This window comes from Triticum dicoccoides, chromosome 4B (assembly GCF_002162155.2).
Source record: "Triticum dicoccoides isolate Atlit2015 ecotype Zavitan chromosome 4B, WEW_v2.0, whole genome shotgun sequence".
Classification (NCBI taxonomy): domain Eukaryota; kingdom Viridiplantae; phylum Streptophyta; class Magnoliopsida; order Poales; family Poaceae; genus Triticum; species Triticum dicoccoides.
In genome coordinates, this window is record NC_041387.1 from 271224006 (window position 1) to 271245562 (window position 21557).

The 21557-nt window shown below is 43.8% G+C and overlaps 1 protein-coding gene across 1 annotated transcript in view; it reads right to left on the reverse strand.

Moving 5' to 3' along the window:
- Nucleotides 1–3492: 3492 nt before the first annotated feature.
- Nucleotides 3493–21557, reverse strand: part of LOC119292645 — a 22959-nt gene continuing 4894 nt past the window's right edge. Inside the window, exons 4-5 of the mRNA XM_037571411.1 lie at nt 18381–19898; nt 3493–3978 (exon numbers count right to left, since the gene is read on the reverse strand). Coding sequence (XP_037427308.1) covers nt 3915–3978; nt 18381–19898 — 1582 coding nt within the window. The 3' untranslated portion in view covers nt 3493–3914. The remainder of the gene's footprint in view (nt 3979–18380; nt 19899–21557) is intronic.

Genomic DNA, 21557 nt, shown 5'->3' on the forward strand with positions numbered 1-21557 from the left:
GAATTAGTGTCTCGCTAGTTTTGGCTCCACGAGTACTCAAATGAAAGCTAGCGACGAGCCGCATCTAAATAGTTGCAGAGGCTAGTTCACTATTTGACACCTCAAAATCGGCTTCTAAATAGGTATTTTTGCCCTCCGAAGTTCACGGACACAGCTTATTCCAGTTTTTCAGGCTAGTTTTAGAATTCTTTGACTCCTCATATCAATTCGGAATTGAGTGATTCTTTTTGCATTGGAAAGCTTGAGTTAGTAGCATTCTTTGAAAAAAGTTATCAGAAAATTGGCTCAAACTTTTCAAGAGGAAACTTGGAGAGAGAGTTGTTGTATATCCTGCTTGGCAGTTGTTTTCATCACTATCTTTACTGCCGTTGTGATCTTCACTTATATCTTACTGTCTAGAGCTATTTAGTATCCTTCATTGATGCTAGTTGTGCTACGTCGTGACCTCATTAGTGTTCTAGGCTCGCGTCTCTAGTCCGGTCTAGCGTAGGACCGGCACAGTACGGTCGTTCAGCGTTTATTCAACATTGCATCTCTGAATTGATTATTGCTAATATTTTGCTACCATATATAGCCAACCCAGCTCCACATATTTCTGCACCGTGTATACGTACGTTCCCCTGGCAATCGTTTTACACAATCCAAAGTTACTTGACACCGCTGGTTGCCTGTCACCACCTGCTGCTTGGTAAGAACTTGTAAGATATTGATATGTGCTTTACTGTGAGTGCTTTACCACCACACCCTAGTAGTTCATAGGAACATTATTCTTGAATTTTATTTCTTGTTTCTACTAATCATGACAGGATCTAGAGTCAATTCATGGGGTTTGTCGATCGTGGGAGACGTGCCATCACCTATGCAAATACCACAACCGTCACGAGAGGTGCACAAACATCCAAATGCACATGATCAGGTTAATGTTTCTATACCACCATTTAATGGCCGTTTTAGACCTGCTTTATATATTGAATGGGAGTTTGACATAAATAATATATTTGCTTCCAATAATTTTGATGTACGTAAAAAAGTTAAGGTTGCGGTTCGTTCTTTCACTGGTTATGCTGTAGTTTGGTGGAGTGAATATTGTCGGTTACACTCTAATGATATACCTACTACTTGGGATGATTTGAAACTTGCCATATGACATACATTTGTTCCCGCTTATTATACTCGTGACATGATCACAAAGTTGCAACATTTAAAACAAGGTAGTGACACCGTAACGAAATATTATGATACTTTACAAACTACCTTGCTGCATTCCTCTTTAGAAGAAAGTGAAGAAGATTTTATGGATAGATTTTGGGGAGGATTAAATCATGACATTCAGGAGATACTAATTCATGAAGGGTGTTATCCTTTGGACCATTTGTTTCATCTTGCTTGCAAAGCTGAACAGGAAATAAAACGACGTGTTGCCCACAAGGAGAACAAGCGCGAGATGCACATTCCAAGAGTTGATACGGTTGTCCCTTCAACTACTAGGCATACTATGACAACCACATCCGTTGTTGTGAGGACTACATCACCTCCACCATGTGACACATCATCACCGAGAGTGCCTACATCATCTGAGTTGATCATAAGAGGTAATGATAAAGGTACTAATCTTCCACCTCCACATGAGTATGATGAATGTCTTATCAATTTAAGTGCACCATGCGGTGAGCTAACCACTACTTTGATAACACCAGCTACTTTAGAGGACTATGTTGATGATTTGACTTTGCCATGTGATCAAACAATTTTGAGTGAACCCATTGAATTAACTATCGATGCAAAAGAACCAATTGAATCCGGGAATAAATCAAATTTGGATCAAACATGTTTGAAAATAATTGTGCCAATGTTTAATCATTTTGATATGACCTCTAACCTTGGTGATGGTTCATCCATGTTGGTTTGGTTTAATGATAAACATTGTCAATCTTTTGATATGAATAAGAGCTTCACTTATATGTGCAAACTGAGTTACAATATTTTCATGCCTTTGACTTCTTGTGAAAATATATTGGCTTTACATTTCACGACTTTTGAACGGTGCTCTTGTATAACTGTGTCACATGTGCACCAAATGAGATCAGTAAAAATGGATGACATATACATATACAACGTGTACACCTTGTCTCTTTTGTTATCTAGATTTCAGATTAAGCAACGCCGAGGACGGCTTTGTTTTCAAGAAGGGGAGGATGATGAGGACATGACTACCTTGGATACGACCAAAAATATTGCATACATGCATATTTGTCAGGTGATCTCTAGTGCAAATTATTCAATAATCTATTTATGTTATCCAGAACAAAAATACTTCACACACTTTTGTGTTTTGTCTAATTACAGGTGTATGGGACATTTGTACAATCCACATATGAAGATAAGGCAAAAGAAGAAGTTTAGGTTCTGTTCAAAAAGTCCTCTCGCGTCACTTTGGGCCAAGAGAAGATAGAGTTCAAGTCTCTTACGTTCTGGATTCAGATTCGGACTGCACAGACATACCTGAATTAAAACGCCAACAACTTTTTCATCCGGACTCCGAATTGGGTGATTCTTTTTTTGTTGGAAAGTAGATTTCGTCCTCTTTTCAACCCAATTGGATTCACCTTTAAATTCGTCCGGAGCATTGAGATATGGACGAAACAATCTGACGCTGCAGCAGAATCCGAGTCAAACAACAAGTCCAAAGGTGTTGCATCAACTCCACTTGGGCGCATGAGCCTTGTATGACTTAGGGTTGGTTTTAGGCTGCCTTGGGACGTCCTCCCACCTCCTTGGCCGCCACCCCTTGCTCCTATATAAGTAGATCCATCTAGTAGCTTTTTCCTTGGGATTTGTTTAGTTAAAAGTTAGCCATTGCAACTTCGTGTACTTTATTTGTGTCCAACGACCAGACCAAGACCGCTTACAGATCCCCACATTTATCAATACTTCATCTATATTCGCAATATTCAGATTGCATTATCATATTCTTGCTTATTTGAATAGACCTTCGTGGTTAGGTTGATTGTGCTGCGGCGTGGTCAATAACCTCTCGGAGTTGGTTTAGCGATTGCTAACACACAACATCGTGCACGTTTGTAGTCGGATCGTCAAAGTCGTCTCCACCAAATCGATAGTTATCATCTCATCGAAAGATCGGGATACCTCACCTCTATCAGACTGCTGCGTTGAGGCTAGTGATCTTGCCGCAGATTGGTTTTTGGTCTTGTTAGATAATAGCAAGGGCTGAAATCCTTTTTTACCTAATCATTTACTTGAGTACGGTATTTTTCTAGTTATCACAGATCGTTCTGCTACGCCGTGACGACTATAGTACCGTGAAAGATCGGGCCGCGACACGCACGAGTTAGTGTCTCGCTAGTTCGTGTTACATCACCACAACTGAATGCCAAGAACAACCAAACGGTGGTATTCGGGATATTCAGCCAACACAAATGCCAATACCCAATACCAGGCCCTAATGCAAACATCCAAACACAGCGTTAGGTGTTGTTACAAATGGATTTCAAAACTGGTAGGGCATAGCTGATAGGACATGTTGATGGGCTAAACTGAAGACACAACCACAAGGTTCTGATGTAGTAACAACTTGCAACTAGCACAAATAATCACGTCCAGTAGCAACATGTTTGGAATGTAAAAGCTTACTCTTCAAAGTTCACCCGGTAGCAACATGTCTGGAATATAAGCTTATTCTTCAGAGTTCACGCACGAGTGGGCTAATAACGTAAAGTTGCTTACTCTTCAAAGTTCACCCGGTAGCAACATGTCTGGAATGTAAGCTTATTCTTCAGAGTTCACGCACGAGTGGGCTAATAACGTAAAGTTGGACAACGTCACCCACACAAGACAAAACTAGGCAACAATAGGCTGATTATAGAAGTCGTTAGCCTGTGCTTTGGATACGGTTTTCAATGCATCTTTTTCATGGCTCGCTTCTGTTTTGTTTCCTGTAATTTCTTGCTCATCTCAAGACTGCATCAAATAAAACAGAATCAGATCACAGAACAATTAGAATAACTTTTGAAAACATGATCACTCATTTCATAACGAGACACAGCTGCCAATATTTATATACACAACCCGCCAAACAAAAGTTGTCCTGATAAAACTATAGCTTGGTCCACGGTCAAACAGAAACAAGTGGCTATCAAACCCATTGCATCTAATTTGCTCTACTGTTATGTGTTATCTACTTATGGCTGCCAAGTGCCAACTACCTTAGAAGTCCAAAAGGGATAGAAGAGAAGGTGCAGAAGAAAAGACGCGGTGCCAAATGTCATCTCGCAAGGCGAACCAACGATTCAAGACAATTCGCTTCCTTGATTCAACTACATACAAACTAAGAACTCTGTACACGTCATATAGCATATTTAAGTTTCATGCCCCTTCGGAGTCATATTCTCAGTTTTAGAAAGACAGCTACTCCGTAGACAGTAACAGATCTTACAACTACATGGAAAATAATATTCCACAGCCTTCATAGATCTGTTCAGAAAAAAACTGAAATAACGCCATGGCTCATATCAAACTAACCAAATTCTTTGGAATAACCAAAAACAATGAGTAATGAGCATGTTTGAAGTTATAGATAGGACTATCCAAAGACTAATGAACCCAGCCTAGATGGTACCCATGCTCTCCTGATCAAGTATTACACTGTTTAAACCTGCATTGAATAGTGCCTACTTTCAGAATATCACCACAAAATAATGATTTGAGGTCAATTTCTTTAATATACAATACTCTCTCCTTTTCAGTTTATAAGACACGCCTATTTCGAGTTCAATTTTGACTGTCGATTTAACCAACATAATATGATTATGTCGTAAAAAGATTATTCCATTGGAAATTTCTCCAAATGTGAACTCGATTATATACTTTTGGGGGCATATAATGATTTGTGTTGGTCAAATTGATGGTCAAAGTTTACTCAAAATACACGTGTCTTATATAAACTGAAATGAGGAAGTCTTTGAGTTATCATAAAAACATACGTACGCAGATATCCACAATACAATGAGATCTAACATAATTATTCACAATAAGTTATTGTGCTAGTGTCCATCCAGTTAAGAAGCTAGACACCCTACAAGTTCAACTGGTTTGTGCATTTAATGATTTGTTTATTCTAAATTTGGCAATACAAATTTGTGGTACATAAATATGCTAGTTACTTCCTTCAACCATTAGGGTAAAATATTATAGTTTTGCTGATACCTCAATAGCTAAAAGTACCTACTGTTTGCATACATCGTTTAGGATATTCGTGCTTGGGGGCTTTGAGTTTGCCTCTGTGTAAAAGTCCAAGGGACAAGCTTACAAGATCCATAAGACGATTGAACACGATCCTAACACAAAGTCAAGGGCAAATAAACATCACGATGCATAGCCTTGCGGGAGAAACGCAACAAAGGCAAGTATGTCTCAAAAGTTTACTCAACTATACACAAAACCTCACCTTCTCTATAGGTGCTACAGGCCCATCTACGGGCTTGCATCTGGCGACTTGGCACGACGAGCACATGAAAAGTTGCAGTTGTCCATAAACGACAAACTAGCGCTGTGGAACAGCCGCTCCTGGATCTGAGGGCTATCCCGCTGCCTGGAAGTGCTTGGTAGCAGACAGGTCATCGGCAATGCAGCACCGGCGCAGTAGCAGAGGATAGTAGGTATTATAGATAGAGAAAAAGGAATAGGGAAGCTAGGCTCTATTGGTTATTGCTAGCCTTCAGCTTACACGACTAGGCCCTCTATATAGGCTTATTTATATAGGACACGTGCAAGTACAACTTTGACATACTCAGACGTTAATTGGAATCTGACTCAAACTAGACTACCTAAACAGAACGTGGAGACTAACAAAACAGATGCATCCTTCAGGTCATCAAACTGCCTTTTCTAGCCGCAGCCTAACCTTCCCCTGGTGTCTTGTACCTACCATAAGAAATTCCCCACATAACATATCTCCCTTCCTCCACAAGCAACTCGTCCTCAAGCTGATAATCTGGACACTGCTTCATGCAGTCAGCAAGGGGCTCTCAAGTGGCATCCATTTCCAAAGAACCTGCCACAAGCACATGCTTTCACTCAGCTACGCATGCTATAGCTTAGTACTTTGGCAGGTTCTGGAATGACTCGGCCATCCTCAACCAACGGCAGTGGTGGTGTCACATATGAGTGAAACCATGGAATATTTTCAAAACTCACATCACATGGAAGGCATCGTGCAGATGAAAGCCTTCAGGGAGATCCAGCTTGTGGGCAATAGAACCAGCGTGCTCCAGAATCTTGTAAGGTCCATAAAGTCACTGAGCTAACGCCAAATTGTATGGCCTGGCAATGAAGCAGCTTGCCTATGGTGAAGGCGCAGCCAAGCCCACTCACCAACATCAATGGAGAACCCCAATGATGGTCATCATAGTACTTCATGCTGCCTTGTCAGGCTTGAAGTAGAGTAGGAGGGTGGGGGGTCGTGGCCTTAGACCACCTTTAAGGGGGTGTCATGAAGCGAGGACTGATATAATCTGTTTTAGCAGTATTTGACCACAGGAAGCCAACCCAACCACTGCGGAGGTCAATCTCCTGTCATGCACCAAGGTACATAGAGATCACCTTGTTCGCCAACTCTCTAACCATCGAATAGGGGATGAAACACTGAGCTCATGTGCAAGCTTACCCCGGACACAGGGAAAATGGTGCGCCAGAAATTGCCGATAGATATAGGGCCGCTATCATTGACGAGGACTGTAGAAGCCGATGTAGCCGAACAGTGTCGTCAAAGAAAGCTCGGGCTACGGAGATACGGATGTGCCAATGGTATGAAGTGTGCATATTTGGAGAAGTGATTGACAACAGGAAGGATCACTGTCTTGCCATGGACACAAGGAAGGGCCTAAATAAAATCCACTAAGATATCCAGCGAGGGCTGAAGCAGACCAAAATGATGAAGTATCTGTCTTTTCTGTTAACAAATTTTGCAGGTACGAACCAATTATAGCAACAATGCATGGTCACCTCGTATGTGGAAGGTGTCCCGCAAGCGATGAAGTGTGTTGAATGCCCGATGGGATGTTCCGATAAAGATGCTACCAATGGCGATGACAAAAGCACATAAACATGTCAACAATGCATGTTTAGATCATCGCAACATGACCAAGGGTCACCGAGCTCACCGGAGACAATTCGGTCATGCAAGGAAATTAGCTCGGCAGACATCGCAGTCTCCTTGCGCAAGTCATCAAAAAGAGCAAACTATCGTGTTGAGATGGCATAAACTGTGACAAGGCTGTCAACGGGTCACGTCAAGTCAATGCATCAATGGTGGTGTGAAGCGCCCAATACGATACTCCACCGTGAAAACATAGCTGATAACTTGCTTGCCCATTGATGTTGTGGAATTTTCAAAAGCCGTTGATTAGGATGAACTTGAGGCTTTAGAGGTAAGTGTGGACAGTGAATGCACATCCCGAGTAGAGTTGCAAATGTCACATTGCTTGGACTAGGCCAATTAGCTCCCTCTCATAGACTGCCGGTTTGGCATGACACGGCGCTATGGGTTGCCCTGGTGAAGAATGGAGCTGAAGCCGAGCAGGAAGCAACACATTCTATGAAGAACGGATCATCAAACGCACGCATCTAAAGGATAGGGGTTGTACCGTGGGCACGCTTGAGCGCACCGAATGCAGCCTCGGCTTCTTCACACCAGTGAAATCCTTCCTTCAGCAGCTAGGTGAGTGGGGTTGTGATGGTACCAAACTCCTTGATAAACTTGCGGTAGTAGCGGCAAAGGAAACAGAATAGCGCATCTGCCACATCACCAACCTTGTTGACATCTATGGACACACCATCTAGAGAAATCACATGGCCAAGGCATGCTACGGATGCGGTACCAAAGGTGTTGCAATTTGATAGAGGCAAAGGTGTCCCGTCTTTCGATGAGATGATGGATATCGCTTTGGTGGAAGTCGACTTTGACGATCCGACTACGAACGTGCGAGGACGTCGCGCCTTAGCAATCGCTAAACCAACTCCGAGAGGTTATTGACCACGCCGGAGCACGATCAACCTGACCACGAGGGTCTGTTTCCTGCGAGCAAACGAAGAACAAGCAAGAAACTGAGATTGCAATCTGGATATTGCGAATATAAGATGAAAGCTTTATTGATCAAGGTAGGGTTCTGTGACGCCTTTGTCTGGTCGTTGAACACAAACGAAGTACGCGAAGTTGCAGCTATGGCGAACTTTTAATCTAAACAAAACCCAAAGTCTAAACGATGCCCTAAGGGTTGTATATATGGAGGAAGAGGGGGGGAATTTCGTGGCCCTTGGTGGAGGGGTCCGAAATCAACCCTATCTCTTGTTTCCCCACACATACGGACTCTAAAAATAGCCTATACTTATGTATTTCGAAATTACATGGGCCTGGCCCAATAATAAGGTGACGCAGCACCTAAAATAGCCTCGGGACGAAATTTATGAAGTGGCATCTTGTATATTTCGTCCAAGGCTTCATGCACCCATTATGGTGGCTTCAAAGTCCTGAAATCATCACTTGTAACTCCGTTCTTGTTCCCCTTGCGCATGCCATCATCTCCATGCTTGTTCTTGCTCCAATGTTCATCCTTCTCCAAGCCAGGCCCTTCATTTGTAAGCAAAACAAATGTATCCAATTTAGGCAGCATCATATTCTCATGAACATTAAAATCATTACCAAGAAACGAAAGTACCTGGTAATTTAGTTGGCGTGCACGAGCTCTAGTAATTGGTCCAGTATGTATAGCAGCAGGGGCTGTGGGTGTAACAATTGTATTGATGTCCTCATCATCCTCCCCTTCTTGAAATGAAGTCGTCCTCGACGGAAGTTCATCTTCCTCACCCAAATAAGGCTTCAAATCTGCAATGTTAAAAGTGGGACTAACCCCAAAATCTGCAGGCAGCTCAAGTTTATATGCATTATCATTTATTTTCTCTAACACCTTAAAGGGACCATCAGCACGTGGCATTAACTTTGATTTGTGCAAATCAGGAAATCTATCCTTACGCAAATGTAACCAAACAAGATCTCCAGGTGCAAACACAACATGTTTTCTACCCTTATCTCCAGCAAGTTTATATTTAGCATTCATGCGCTCAATGTTTTCCTTAGTTAACTCATGCATTTTTAAAATCAATTCAGCACGTTGTTTAGCATCAAAATTAACCTTCTCCGAAGATGGAAGAGGCAACAAATCAATAGGTGCACGAGGTAGGAAACCATACACAACTTCAAAAGGGCACATCTTAGTAGTAGAATGCAATGAACGATTATAAGCAAATTTAATATGAGGCAAGCATTCCTCCCACATTTTCTTATTATTCTTCAAAACAGCCCTAAGCATAGTAGACAACGTTCTATTGACTACTTCAGTTTGTCCATCAGTTTGGGGGTGACAAGTAGTACTAAAAAGCAGTTTAGTCCCCAACTTAGCCCATAAACATCTCCAAAAGTGGCTAAGAAATTTAGTATCACGATCTGAAACAATAGTATTTGGCACACCATGCAAGCGAATAATTTCACGAAAGAACAAATCAGCAACATTAACAGCATCATCGCTTTTATGACATGGTATAAAGTGTGCCATTTTCGAGAATCTATCCACGACAACAAATATGCTATCCCTCCCCTTCTTTGTTCGAGGTAAACCTAAAACAAAGTCCATAGATATATCCTCCCAAGGAACACTAGGTACAGGCAAAGGCATATATATAAACCATGAGGATTGAGTCGTGACTTAGCTTTTTGACATGTAGTGCAGCGAGCAATAAAACGCTCAACATCCCGTCTCATCTTTGGCCAAAAGAAATGTGTAGCAAGTACGTCCTCCGTCTTCTTCACGCCAAAGTGTCCCATTAATCCTCCTCCATGCGCCTCCTGCAACAACAAAAGACGAACGGAGCTAGCTGGAATGCATAGCTTGTTAGCACGAAACACAAATCCATCGTTAACAACAAACTTGTTCCACATTCTTCCTTCTTTACAATTCTGCATTACATCTTTAAAATCAGCATCATGCACATATTGATCTTTGATGGTCTCCAAACCAAATATTTTGAAGTTAAGTTGTGAAAGCATAGTATAGCGACGAGACAATGCATCAGCAATAACATTTTCTTTTCCCTTCTTGTGTTTAATGACATAAGGGAAAGTCTCAATGAATTCAACCCATTTAGCATGTCTACGATTCGGTTTAGCTTGACTTTTAATATGTTTTAATGATTCATGATCAGAATGTATAACAAATTCTTTGGGCCATAAATAATGTTGCCATGTTTCTAAAGTCCGAACAAGAGCATATAATTCTTTATCATAAGTAGAATAATTCAGACTAGGCCCACTCAATTTTTCAGAAAAGTATGCAACAGGTTTGCCATCTTGTAATAACACACCTCCTAATCCAATTCCACTAGCATCACATTCAAGCTCAAAAGTCTTATTAAAATCAGGAAGTTGGAGTAAAGGAGCATGTGTCAACTTATCTTTCAATACCGTGAAGGCTTCTTCCTGTGCGGTACCCCAAACAAAAGGCACATCCTTCTTTGTAAGCTCGTTGAGAGGTGCAGCAATGGTGCTGAAATCTCTCACAAAACGCCTATAGAATCCAGCGAGGCCAAGAAAACTCCTCATTTGTGTGACCGTTTTGGGCTGCGGCCAACTCTCAATAGCTTCAATCTTGGCTTTATCAACTTCAATTCCCTGTGGAGTAACAACATAGCCAAGAAAAGATACTCGGTCGGTGCAAAAGGTGCACTTCCCAAGGTTACCAAACAAACGTGCATCACGTAGAGCAATAAAAACAGCACGTAAATGTTCCAAATGTTCTTCCAAAGATCTGCTATAAATCAATATGTCATCAAAGTAAACTACCACAAATCGTCCAATGAAAGCACGTAAAACTTCGTTCATTAATCTCATGAAAGTACTAGGTGCATAGTTAACCCAAAAGGCATGACTAACCACTCATATAATCCAAACATAGTTTTAAATGATGTTTTCCATTCATCTCCCAATTTCATACGAATTTGATGGTAGCCACTACGCAAATCAACTTTGGAGAATATTGTAGAGCCACTCAATTCATCAAGCATATCATCTAGCCTAGGAATAGGATGACGATAACGAATAGTAATATTACTAATGCCTCTACAATCAACACACATACGTGATGTACCATCCTTTTTCGGCACTAGAATAATAGGAACAGCACAAGGACTAAGGGATTCGCGTATATAACCTTTGTCGAGAAGCTCTTGTACTTGACGCATAATCTCCTTCGTCTCCTCTGGATTGGTACGGTATGGTGCACGGTTTGGCAGTGAAGCACCAGGAATTAAGTCAATCTGATGCTCAATCCCTCGAATAGGCGGTAATCCCGGTGGCACGTCTTGTGGAAAGACGTCAGCAAACTCCTGCAAAATGTTAGTGACAGCAGGAGGCAAAGAGGAAGGCACGTCCTCGAATGAAAATAATGCCTCTTTGCACACAAAAGCATAGCAAACAGATTTGCTGAAATCTAGCTCATCAATATCAGATTTGGTGGCAAATAAACATGCACTTTTCAATTTAATTTCAGAAGCAACACTAGATGGTTTATTATTAGGCTTCATTTGTTGCTCAAATTTTTTTGCCACAATCTGATTTTCACTCTTATTCTTCTCCTGTTGTGCTTTATTAGCTCTATTAATATCATCTTTCAAAATGGAATCAGGAGTCATAGGAAGCAAAGTAATATTTTTATCCTTATGAACAAGAGTATAGTGATTGTTTCTACCATGGTGTACAGAATTTTTATCAAATTGCCATGGTCTACCAAGTAATAAGGAACATGCTTGCATAGGTACCACATCACAATCAACATAATCAGCATATGTAGAGATACTAAAATGCACACGAACAGTACGTGTTACCTTAACCTTGCCGCTGTTGTTGAACCATTGGATGTAGTAAGGATGTGGATGTGGTCTTGTGGTGAGAGAAAGCTTCTCCACCATCTCCATGCTAGCCAAGTTGTTGCAGCTCCCTCCGTCTATGATGACGCGCACAGAACGTTCCTTTACAACTCCCTTGGTATGGAACAAATTGTGCCTCTGATTTTGCTCAGCTTGTGTGACCTGCACACTCAAAACACGTTGAGCAACTAAACATTCATACCTGTCAGCGTCTTCAGCAGCCATGTATTGCGTCTCATGATCAGAATCATCTCCACCATGTTCTTCACGTGTAATAAGAGCCAAAGTCTCCTCATCATAGTCACTAGCGGACTCATATCCACCATCCGCGGTAGCAATCATCACACGCGGAGATTTGCATTCTCTCGCATAATGACCTCCTCCCTTACAACGACGACAAATAATATCACTTGTGTGCCCTGTTGATGCCATGGAAGAAGAAGAACGCTGTGCAGGCCCCGCAGGTGCGCTCTTGGCAGATAATGGTGGTTGTGCCTGTTTTCTTGTATCACGGCTGGCGGTGGCACCGGATGGAGGTGCTGGTGCAGTTGAAGTAGAAGATGCACGTGGTGTCCATGATGAAGGTCGGCCTGCAGAAAAGTTAGTTCGCCCCAATGCTTGTCGATCCTGCACTTCACGTTCAGCTTTACAAGCAAGATGGAATAAACGAGTGATATTAGTATACTCCTTATAGTCTAGAATGGTCTGAATCTCTCTATTTAATCCACCCAGAAAACGTGCAAGCATAGCTTCATTCTCCTCAACAATACCACATCTAATCATGCCAGTTTGTAATTCCTGATAATATTCTTCTACAGAATTTTTCCCTTGTCTTAAACGCTGCAATTTTTGAAGCAATTCACGTTGATAATATGGTGGAACCCAACGCGTACGCATAGCAGTTTTTAAAGCAGCCCAAGTAGTTGGAATAGGATATAATATACAATGTTCAAACCACCATACACATGCAAAACTAGTGAAAGCACAAACAGCAGCAGCAACTCGTCTCTCCTCAGGATATTGTAAACATGTAAATCGTTGTTCAGTTTCTAACTCCCAAGTAAGATATATATCAGGAACATATCTACCCTCAAATGGTGGAATATTCAATTTCAGTTTAGGAATATGGACATCATCGCGTACCTGAGGTGGTGGTGCAGGCCTACCATTACGAATATATACCTGAGGTCGACCTGCTGGTGGTGGTGCTGGTGGTTGCTCGTAGATATGATTTTGATCAACCTCATCCTCATAATCGCCCGCATACTCATCATCCTCCTGGGTACCAGCAACAGCAGTAGCAGGAGCCACAGAAGTATCAACAGCAGCACCAATAGTTTGGCCAAACGCAAGAGGAACACGGCTCGCTCGGCGAAGGTCTATTTCGCGACGTGGAGGTAGTCGTTGTTGTTGTTGTTGGAGAGGTGCGTTAGGTGCAGCCGGTGGTGGTGGTGGAAGACGCGCGAGCAATTCATTAAATCTGTTATCGAGCTTTGTTTCGAACGTCTTCTCAAGGCCAGTGATCTTCTCCATGGCCTCTTCAAAATTGTTCAGCACATCTTGCACCTGTTCAGTCATCATTTGTTGAAACTTATCATGAAGCTCCTTGTTCGATAAATTCTCCCAGTCAATCTCGTCGGCTTGTGATCCTGGCATGGTTAGCAGCAATAGAAACACACAAGAATATGATCCTACAGACTACGAACAAGTGGTGGTGGTGGGTGTCACAAATCCGTCAAGCAAAACTCAAATTCTTACCAGTTCTTACCCAGCAACAGGCGGTGATCGGCAACCGTTGTAGTCACAACTCTCAAGGCTTGGATAGAGCGATTACCAGGGAGAGTCAAACGCACGACGTAGATGTATGTGGAGCTGGGAAGGCTTATACTATGGTAGCAAAAATGGTCAGCAATAATCAATTCAGAGATGCAAAGTTAAATAAACGCTCAACGACGGTACTGTGCTGGTCCTAGGCTAGACTGTGCTAGAGACGCGAGCCTAGAACACCAACAAAATCACGGCGCGGCACGTAAACAAGGGAAAAGCACACTCTTAATTTTTTTTTCGCTCTTTTTTTTTTGCGCTCTTTCTTTTTGCGCTCTTTTTTTTGCGCTCTTTTTTTTTGCGAAAAATCACTATAATGGCGAGTATCTCAAAACTCTTCCTAGCTCAAACTGACAGGATGGGCACGAAATTTTTCGACCAATTTTTTTTTTTCGACTGCCCGGACCCAAAAACTGGAAACGGGTCAAAAAAACTTCCTATAATGGCACCTGTCTCAAAACACTCAGAAACACCTAAAAATAGGATAGCCAGAAAATTTTTCGAAAAATGCGTTTTCGAAAATTTTTGGGCCTAAACGGAGCGTGGCTACCCGAAATTTTTTTTTTTTCCGAAACCTACTCCGGCAAGGAAACACGAATCGGAATCTAGATGGATCCCGAAAACAAACCTAATAAGCAAGGAACTCGGATTGGTGGTGGATATATGGTGGTGGTATATGGCAGCGGTGGTGGTAGCGGTGGTAGTATATGGATATGGATCGGTGGTGGTATATGGGCACGGATTGGTGGTGGTATATGGATACGAATTCGGAGCGGTGGTGGTAGATGGCAGGGGCGATGATGATGGTGCGGCGGCGGCGGCGTGACAACTTATGACCAGAACTCGAAACTCTAAAAGACTAGACTCTAAGACCAGCAACTAGACCGACGATGCAACCGCAAATTCAACAAAGCAAAACCCTAAAAAGATTATGCAAAGGCTCAGATTGGTTCGGATATGATGAACTAACCCTAATTTTTTTTTGTGGCTTTTTCGGGGACTGTAGGTATGAAGAACAGACTCGATCTAAACTACGAAAAACTGTAAAATCTCACCGAGCAACCTGGAAATCTGATACCACTTGATAGAGGCAAAGGTGTCCCGTCTTTCGATGAGATGATGGATATCGCTTTGGTGGAAGTCGACTTTGACGATCCGACTACGAACGTGCGAGGACGTCGCGCCTTAGCAATCGCTAAACCAACTCCGAGAGGTTATTGACCACGCCGGAGCACGATCAACCTGACCACGAGGGTCTGTTTCCTGTGAGCAAACGAAGAACAAGCAAGAAACTGAGATTGCAATCTGGATATTGCGAATATAAGATGAAAGCTTTATTGATCAAGGTGGGGTTCTGTGACGCCTTTGTCTGGTCGTTGAACACAAACGAAGTACGCGAAGTTGCAGCTATGGCGAACTTTTAATCTAAACAAAACCCAAAGTCTAAACGATGCCCTAAGGGCTGTATATATGGAGGAAGAGGGGGGGAATTTCGTGGCCCTTGGTGGAGGGGTCCGAAATCAACCCTATCTCTTGTTTCCCCACACATACGGACTCTAAAAATAGCCTATACTTATGTATTTCGAAATTACATGGGCCTGGCCCAATAATAAGGTGACGCAGCACCTAAAATAGCCTAGGGACGAAATTTATGAAGTGGCATCTTGTATATTTCGTCCAAGGCTTCATGCACCCATTATGGTGGCTTCAAAGTCCTGAAATCATCACTTGTAACTCCGTTCTTGTTCCCCTTGCGCATGCCATCATCTCCATGCTTGTTCTTGCTCCAATGTTCATCCTTCTCCAAGCTAGGCCCTTCATTTGTAAGCAAAACAAATGTATCCAATTTAGGCAGCATCATATTCTCATGAACATTAAAATCATTACCAAGAAACGAAAGTACCTGGTAATTTAGTTGGCGTGCACGAGCTCTAGTAATTGGTCCAGTATGTATAGCAGCAGGGGCTGTGGGTGTAACAATTGTATTGATGTCCTCATCACACTTGGACCTTTTGAGAAAGAGAGAATGTTGCCACATAACTTGAAACACAAGACAGGTGGTGAAGGTGCTCCGGCCATGATAGGCTATAAATCAAGATATCGTCAAAGAAGACGAGAACAAAACAGCAGAGGAATGGCCAACGGATCTTGTTCGTCAAGGCCTTGAAAGTAATCGGGCATTAGTCAGGCAAAAGGCATGACCAAGAACTCATAGTGGGCACTGTGCATGCAGAAGGCTGTCTTGGAGATGTCATCCTAGTAAATACACACTTGGCGATAACCAGAATGCAAATCAAGCTTGGTGAAGAAGCATGCACCATGAAGCTCGTCGAGAAATCCATGCACCACTAGGATTGAGAACTTATCCTTGATTGTTTTCTCACTAAGAGCACGATAGTCGACATAGGAGCGTCACAAGCCATGTGACTTTTTTTTCCATTTTGAGTTGAGCCATCTGGCTTCTGAACAAGAAGAACAAGATCTAGCCAGGAAAGGGTTGAATCACTTCTGCTAAGAATGCCCTACTACAACATTTCCTCACAATGAGGCTCGATCTCATCCTTCTGTAGTTGCAGGGTAGCGATAGGGACGTACAGTGACCACATACCCCTCAATCCAGAGTGGAGTCCGGTGATCATGTGCATGCGAAGGTGGCAAGGAGGAAGGCTTGGTAAAGATGTCATGAAATTTGATGAGCAGTTTAGTCATCAAATCCTCTGTGTTGGGGGCAACCGAAGAGTTGCGCGTAGCCATAGGGACGTATAGCAACTGGAGACCGATTAGTCCAAAGTCAAATCCGATGATCATGTGCATGTGTGGGCAGCAATGAACAAGGCTTGGTGAAGATGTCGTCAAATTTGGTGAGCAGTTTAGTCATCAATCATCCGGTCTTCGACGAGGCCACATCCAAGGAAAGGGGCGCACCCCGGTCGGCTTGGCCTCCAAAACAATGGACTAGTCCATCCGGGCCACCACCAACTCCAACAACACCTAACCTGGATGTTGCATCCACACAACATCGATTTAACACTTTGTCGCATAGGTCCTAGCAACACTTCTTGTTCCGGGGTCCGATGCCCCCACCCTTGTCGACGGTGGCAACATCACTCTACGTATCACCATCATTCGGGATGGGACGCCTCTAGACGAGTTCCTCAGGTTAGTAGGGATGCTATCACGCCGCCATTGCCGAGCACCCTTCTTGGCTCTGTGTAGGGGATACACCTCTTCAACCTCATCGAGGTGCCCGCAAGTGGACCAAGTTCTACACAAGTCACAATCAGGAGGCAAGAACCCTAGCAATGTAACGCACCTCCCCTAGTTCCTCTACCAAAGTTGTCGAGTTGCACCCCAACCCACTAGGTCTCCAAATTGTAAGTACCCACGGACTCTCCCAACATAACCCAATCAAATCATGAGTAGGGCTCTTATCTGATCTGAGGGGCCTGAACCTTGGTCAAATCATGTTTAGTGATCCCTGGTGACCCGACCTTACCGTTCCAGGGTAGTGACGTACTTATCCTCAACAATAATTGTACAAGTCATACTACGTTTTGTAAAGTTTTTGTTTGAGATTCGCATATTCTAACCAGCATTACTGTAGCACTTTCTAACTTCAAACTTAAACAAATTTGTTGCATCTACCATGTCATTGTTCCTATGGCATGGTCAACAAAAGTGTGGGTTCGAAAATTGGTTGGTTGTGAATCACTTCCAATGCCTACCAAGCATGAAAATGAATTAGTGTAAGCTAGGGATTGCTTATCATGGGAGTAAAATCTACATTGCTTTCGTGTACACGACATGGTTAACACGAGATTCAAAAGGCACTTTATCTTCTATTCATTTTCAACGCTTAGCATGCCTAAAAATATATTAGTGTAAGCAATGATTATTTTATCACGAGGCAAGATAGAAGAATTAGTCTTTTTATTTGCATTATTCCTCACTCGAGGTGCTCCTTATATAGGGGCCTCACACTTAAATCTAAGTAACGGATCATGGATCTTATCTCCCATTGATTTGAGCTCGAAGCTAAAGGATACGTTTCAAGTTTAAATGATTAACTACCTAACTGATAGATGGAGATCCTTCACCGCGTTTGGTGGGTCATGTACACTACCTAAATGACTTATTTGGTATTCAATCATCTCAGAAATTGTTATTTCCCAACGAACCAGTTGTGTACAACACAAGCCTCGTAGAATTTAATAAATGTAATTTAGTGGATCATCATGAAAGCATCTACAAAGTATAATGCCAAATTATCAACTGAATCACCATCAAGTGGTAATTGACTAGCCGTTTAGACAACTGTGAGATGCTATTTGTTTAAGGGTGTGGTGCTGCTATGTTTGGACACAGCAAACAGGATCGGCTAAAAAGAATTTGATATAGCCTTGCCATTAAGTAATCATTTGCTTTGTTGTGTTCCAATATCTATGGAAGCATAAAAAGAAAGTGAAGAACAAATACTAGGAAGTGCTAAGAGAGATGGAACATTTTACACAAATTGCAAGTTGGCATACATAAACTAGTAACAATAAACATTGAACTGTAAATACCTTTTGATGGCATCATTATTCATGTACCGGGTGAACTGGCTGGCGACAAAGGAGTTGCCATAGAAGATATGCCTTCTGAACATCCTAGCAGCGTGTCCTTCTTCTACTTCTTCTTCCTCTACGTTGATATAGAGAGCGACAGCCCCTAGCACCTTATTCTTAGTGTTAACCTCTACCAGCCAAAAATTGTTGTAGCTATCCTCCAACGTGAAGCAAATGACATTAGGATCAACCAAACTAATGGTCGGAAACTTTGGCAGGAGACATGGAAGACGCTTATCTGTGTCAAGAGCGGCCCAGAACTTGGCGGATTTGATGGTGAACTCCTTATGCCATCGCATTGTCCCTAAGTCGAAAGTCCAAGTTGTGATATTGAAAGCAGAACAAGACTGGTCACGCACACTGCGGCCTGTGTCATCATTGATGCTAATGAGCTTCATAATGCCTGCATCAGTAACACACACATGGCGGGCCGGGTCAGGGGCCCCATGGTCGATGTACAGACGATGCTGATCCAGTTCTACAGGTAACCGGGCGTAACGTGGGGGCGGTGGATGTTTGGCAATGACATCCACAAACAGCAAGCCCAGATAGAGATCAACCCAGCACAAATAGTGATCATCAAAGGGGATGACAGTGTCAGTTTGCCAGGAACCACTCACGATGTTCAGGGTGCCGACGTCACAAGGCAATGGCAGCTCCTTATCGTCCCACTTCATGTTCGTCTCCAGAGGGGTATAGTGCAGCACCCTGAGCCTACCGAGGCATGTGAGATCTGCCACCGCGAGATTCGCCACGGTGAACCCACCATCCCTGTGGCACAGGAGACCGATGTCTGCACTGCACATTGCCTGCTGATCACGGGACAGGTGCGGCTTGTTGTACTGATTCATCACAGGGTCCAGCAAGCCGCCGTCAAAGCAGGTAGGGAGTCGCCGGAGCGACGAACGACTCTTGGAACAGGAGGGTGCTGTGTAGACGAAATAGTCGATGGGGTAACAGGTGGGATGGTAGCAGCCGTCGAGGGGCACGTATGTCTGGAAAAGTATCGAGTCGCCGTGCGCTGCGATGACGAATGGCTTGTTCAGGTCGCTCATCTCCGGCCTCAACCCGTCTGGCCAGTGAAGGTAGAGACGGGACACCTCCGGGGGTTCAGCGACCCGAAGGGAGATGGCGATGGGTTTACCGGTGCAGGTGGCTGAGATCTCTGATAGCGTGCCGTCAGCTACCGCATCCGAAACAACGCCATCCCCATCCCCCTTGGTGCGGTGGGCGAACCGATCCAGCATCACCCAGGGAATCCGAGAGCACGCGAACTTCTCGGCGGACGGCTGGTGGTGGCGGTAAGAATCGTCGGCGGGCGACGGACCACGAAGTTGACGGGACTTTTCCATGTCGAACGGAAGATAAGTGAGGGCTAACTCGGATTTAGGGTTGTGAGGGGAGGGGATCTGGGACCGATGGAAGGGGATTGAAGGGGAAGCTGTGCGACAGGAGACAGGACGAGAAGCCGCGCAAGGGATTGGGGGGATTTATAGCAGCACTCTGCCCCGGTCTATAGCTGGCCAAATGGGCCGGTTTTTTCAGGCCGGCCCGTGAGCACGCCGGCACGGCGCGGCACGCCCTGGACCGTGCCTGGGCCTGGAGGCTAGGCACGTGGACCGGCACGGAATGGCCTGATTAAGTTTTTTTTTATTTTTTTATACATCTATATATGGTCCAATATGTAAAAATAGGTTAAAAAACGCTCAGTGCGTCAAATAATAGGCTGAAAATATGCGGCCCACCGTGCTAAACGGGCCAACGTGCCGGCCCGTTTACTAACTGGGCCGTGCCTGGGCCTAGTGGCGCAGCATGCGGGCCGGCACGGCACGGCCCGTATAGTAATCGTGCCTTGGCGGGCCGTGCCGGGCCAAGCACGATTATAATGGGTCGGGCCGTGCCGGCCCGTTTGGCCAGGTATGCCCCGGTCTACCGGCCGAAATCTCAGCCGTCTTAAAAAAACCCGGAAACTTTATTCATTTGATATAAATAGTAATCCCTCCGTTATTACTAGATATAAGTTTTTCTAGAGATTTCACTATAAACTATATAAGGAGCAAAATTAGTGAATCTACACTTTAAAATATATCTACATACATTCATTTGTAGTTTGTAGTGAAATCTCTAAAAAGACATATATTTAGGAACGAAGGAAGTACTACATCGTTTGTGAGGATCATTACAGCATCTCCAATAGATGGTCTAAATGTAAAAATACTTAACTTTTAGATCGTCTGGGGTAAAAAACGCTGCTCCAACAGGCGGTCCAAGAATTGACCCCACCGCCCAGCACCTGTCTCCACCATCAACCTATATCACCCCTTTAGTATGCAAGATGCTCTCTTCTGTTTCTTTACCTTTCTTTGTCTTCTTTCTCTTGTTTTGCCTCGCTCCCAAAAACCAAGAACCCTAACCTTAGAAATTCAGAAATTCGTGCAGGAGGAGAAAGAGGAGGGAGATCTTACCAACGAGAAGAAAACCGACAGTGGAGAGGGACACCGGAGAGATTGAGAAGGCCATAGTCGCCGTCGAGCTCGCGTACGACCGTTGCACTGCCTGCAGCGCCTCCTGGTCATTAGCGCATGAGAAAGGTAAAGGGGAGTACTTTGCACGTGGTAGAGGGGGGTAGCCCTCGCCTCCGGTTGGCCCCTCCGGTGCCGCCACTGTGGCTGCCTCCGCAATCACCAAAGGAGAGTGGTCGGGAAAGAGGAACGTATGTCCGAGCCCGTGATTGGAAAAGGTTCCGGCTCATCATGTACGGGGTGAGTGGGTTAGCTCCCAACTGTTCCAATGGACGTAATTTTACAATGGGCAAACGTAATTTTACGTCGGTTATTAAGTTGGACCATCTCTCGGTCGATCTGACTCGGGTGAGGAATTACTTATTCCTCACCGAGGGTTATTAATAAAGTTTCTCTCTCTCTAATAACACCCCTTAAGACTTATTCTACTAACAGTAGCTCTTATTCTGCTAACACCTCTCCAAACAACCGTCGGAACACAAACAAATTGCGCGCGGACCCACCCGCCCCTCTTGCCCACCTTCTTCACCCCCACCCGGCGCCCAACCAACCCACCCTCCGGCGCCCCCGCCCCCTCCGCTCCCCCCCCCACACACACACTCTCGCGGCACCC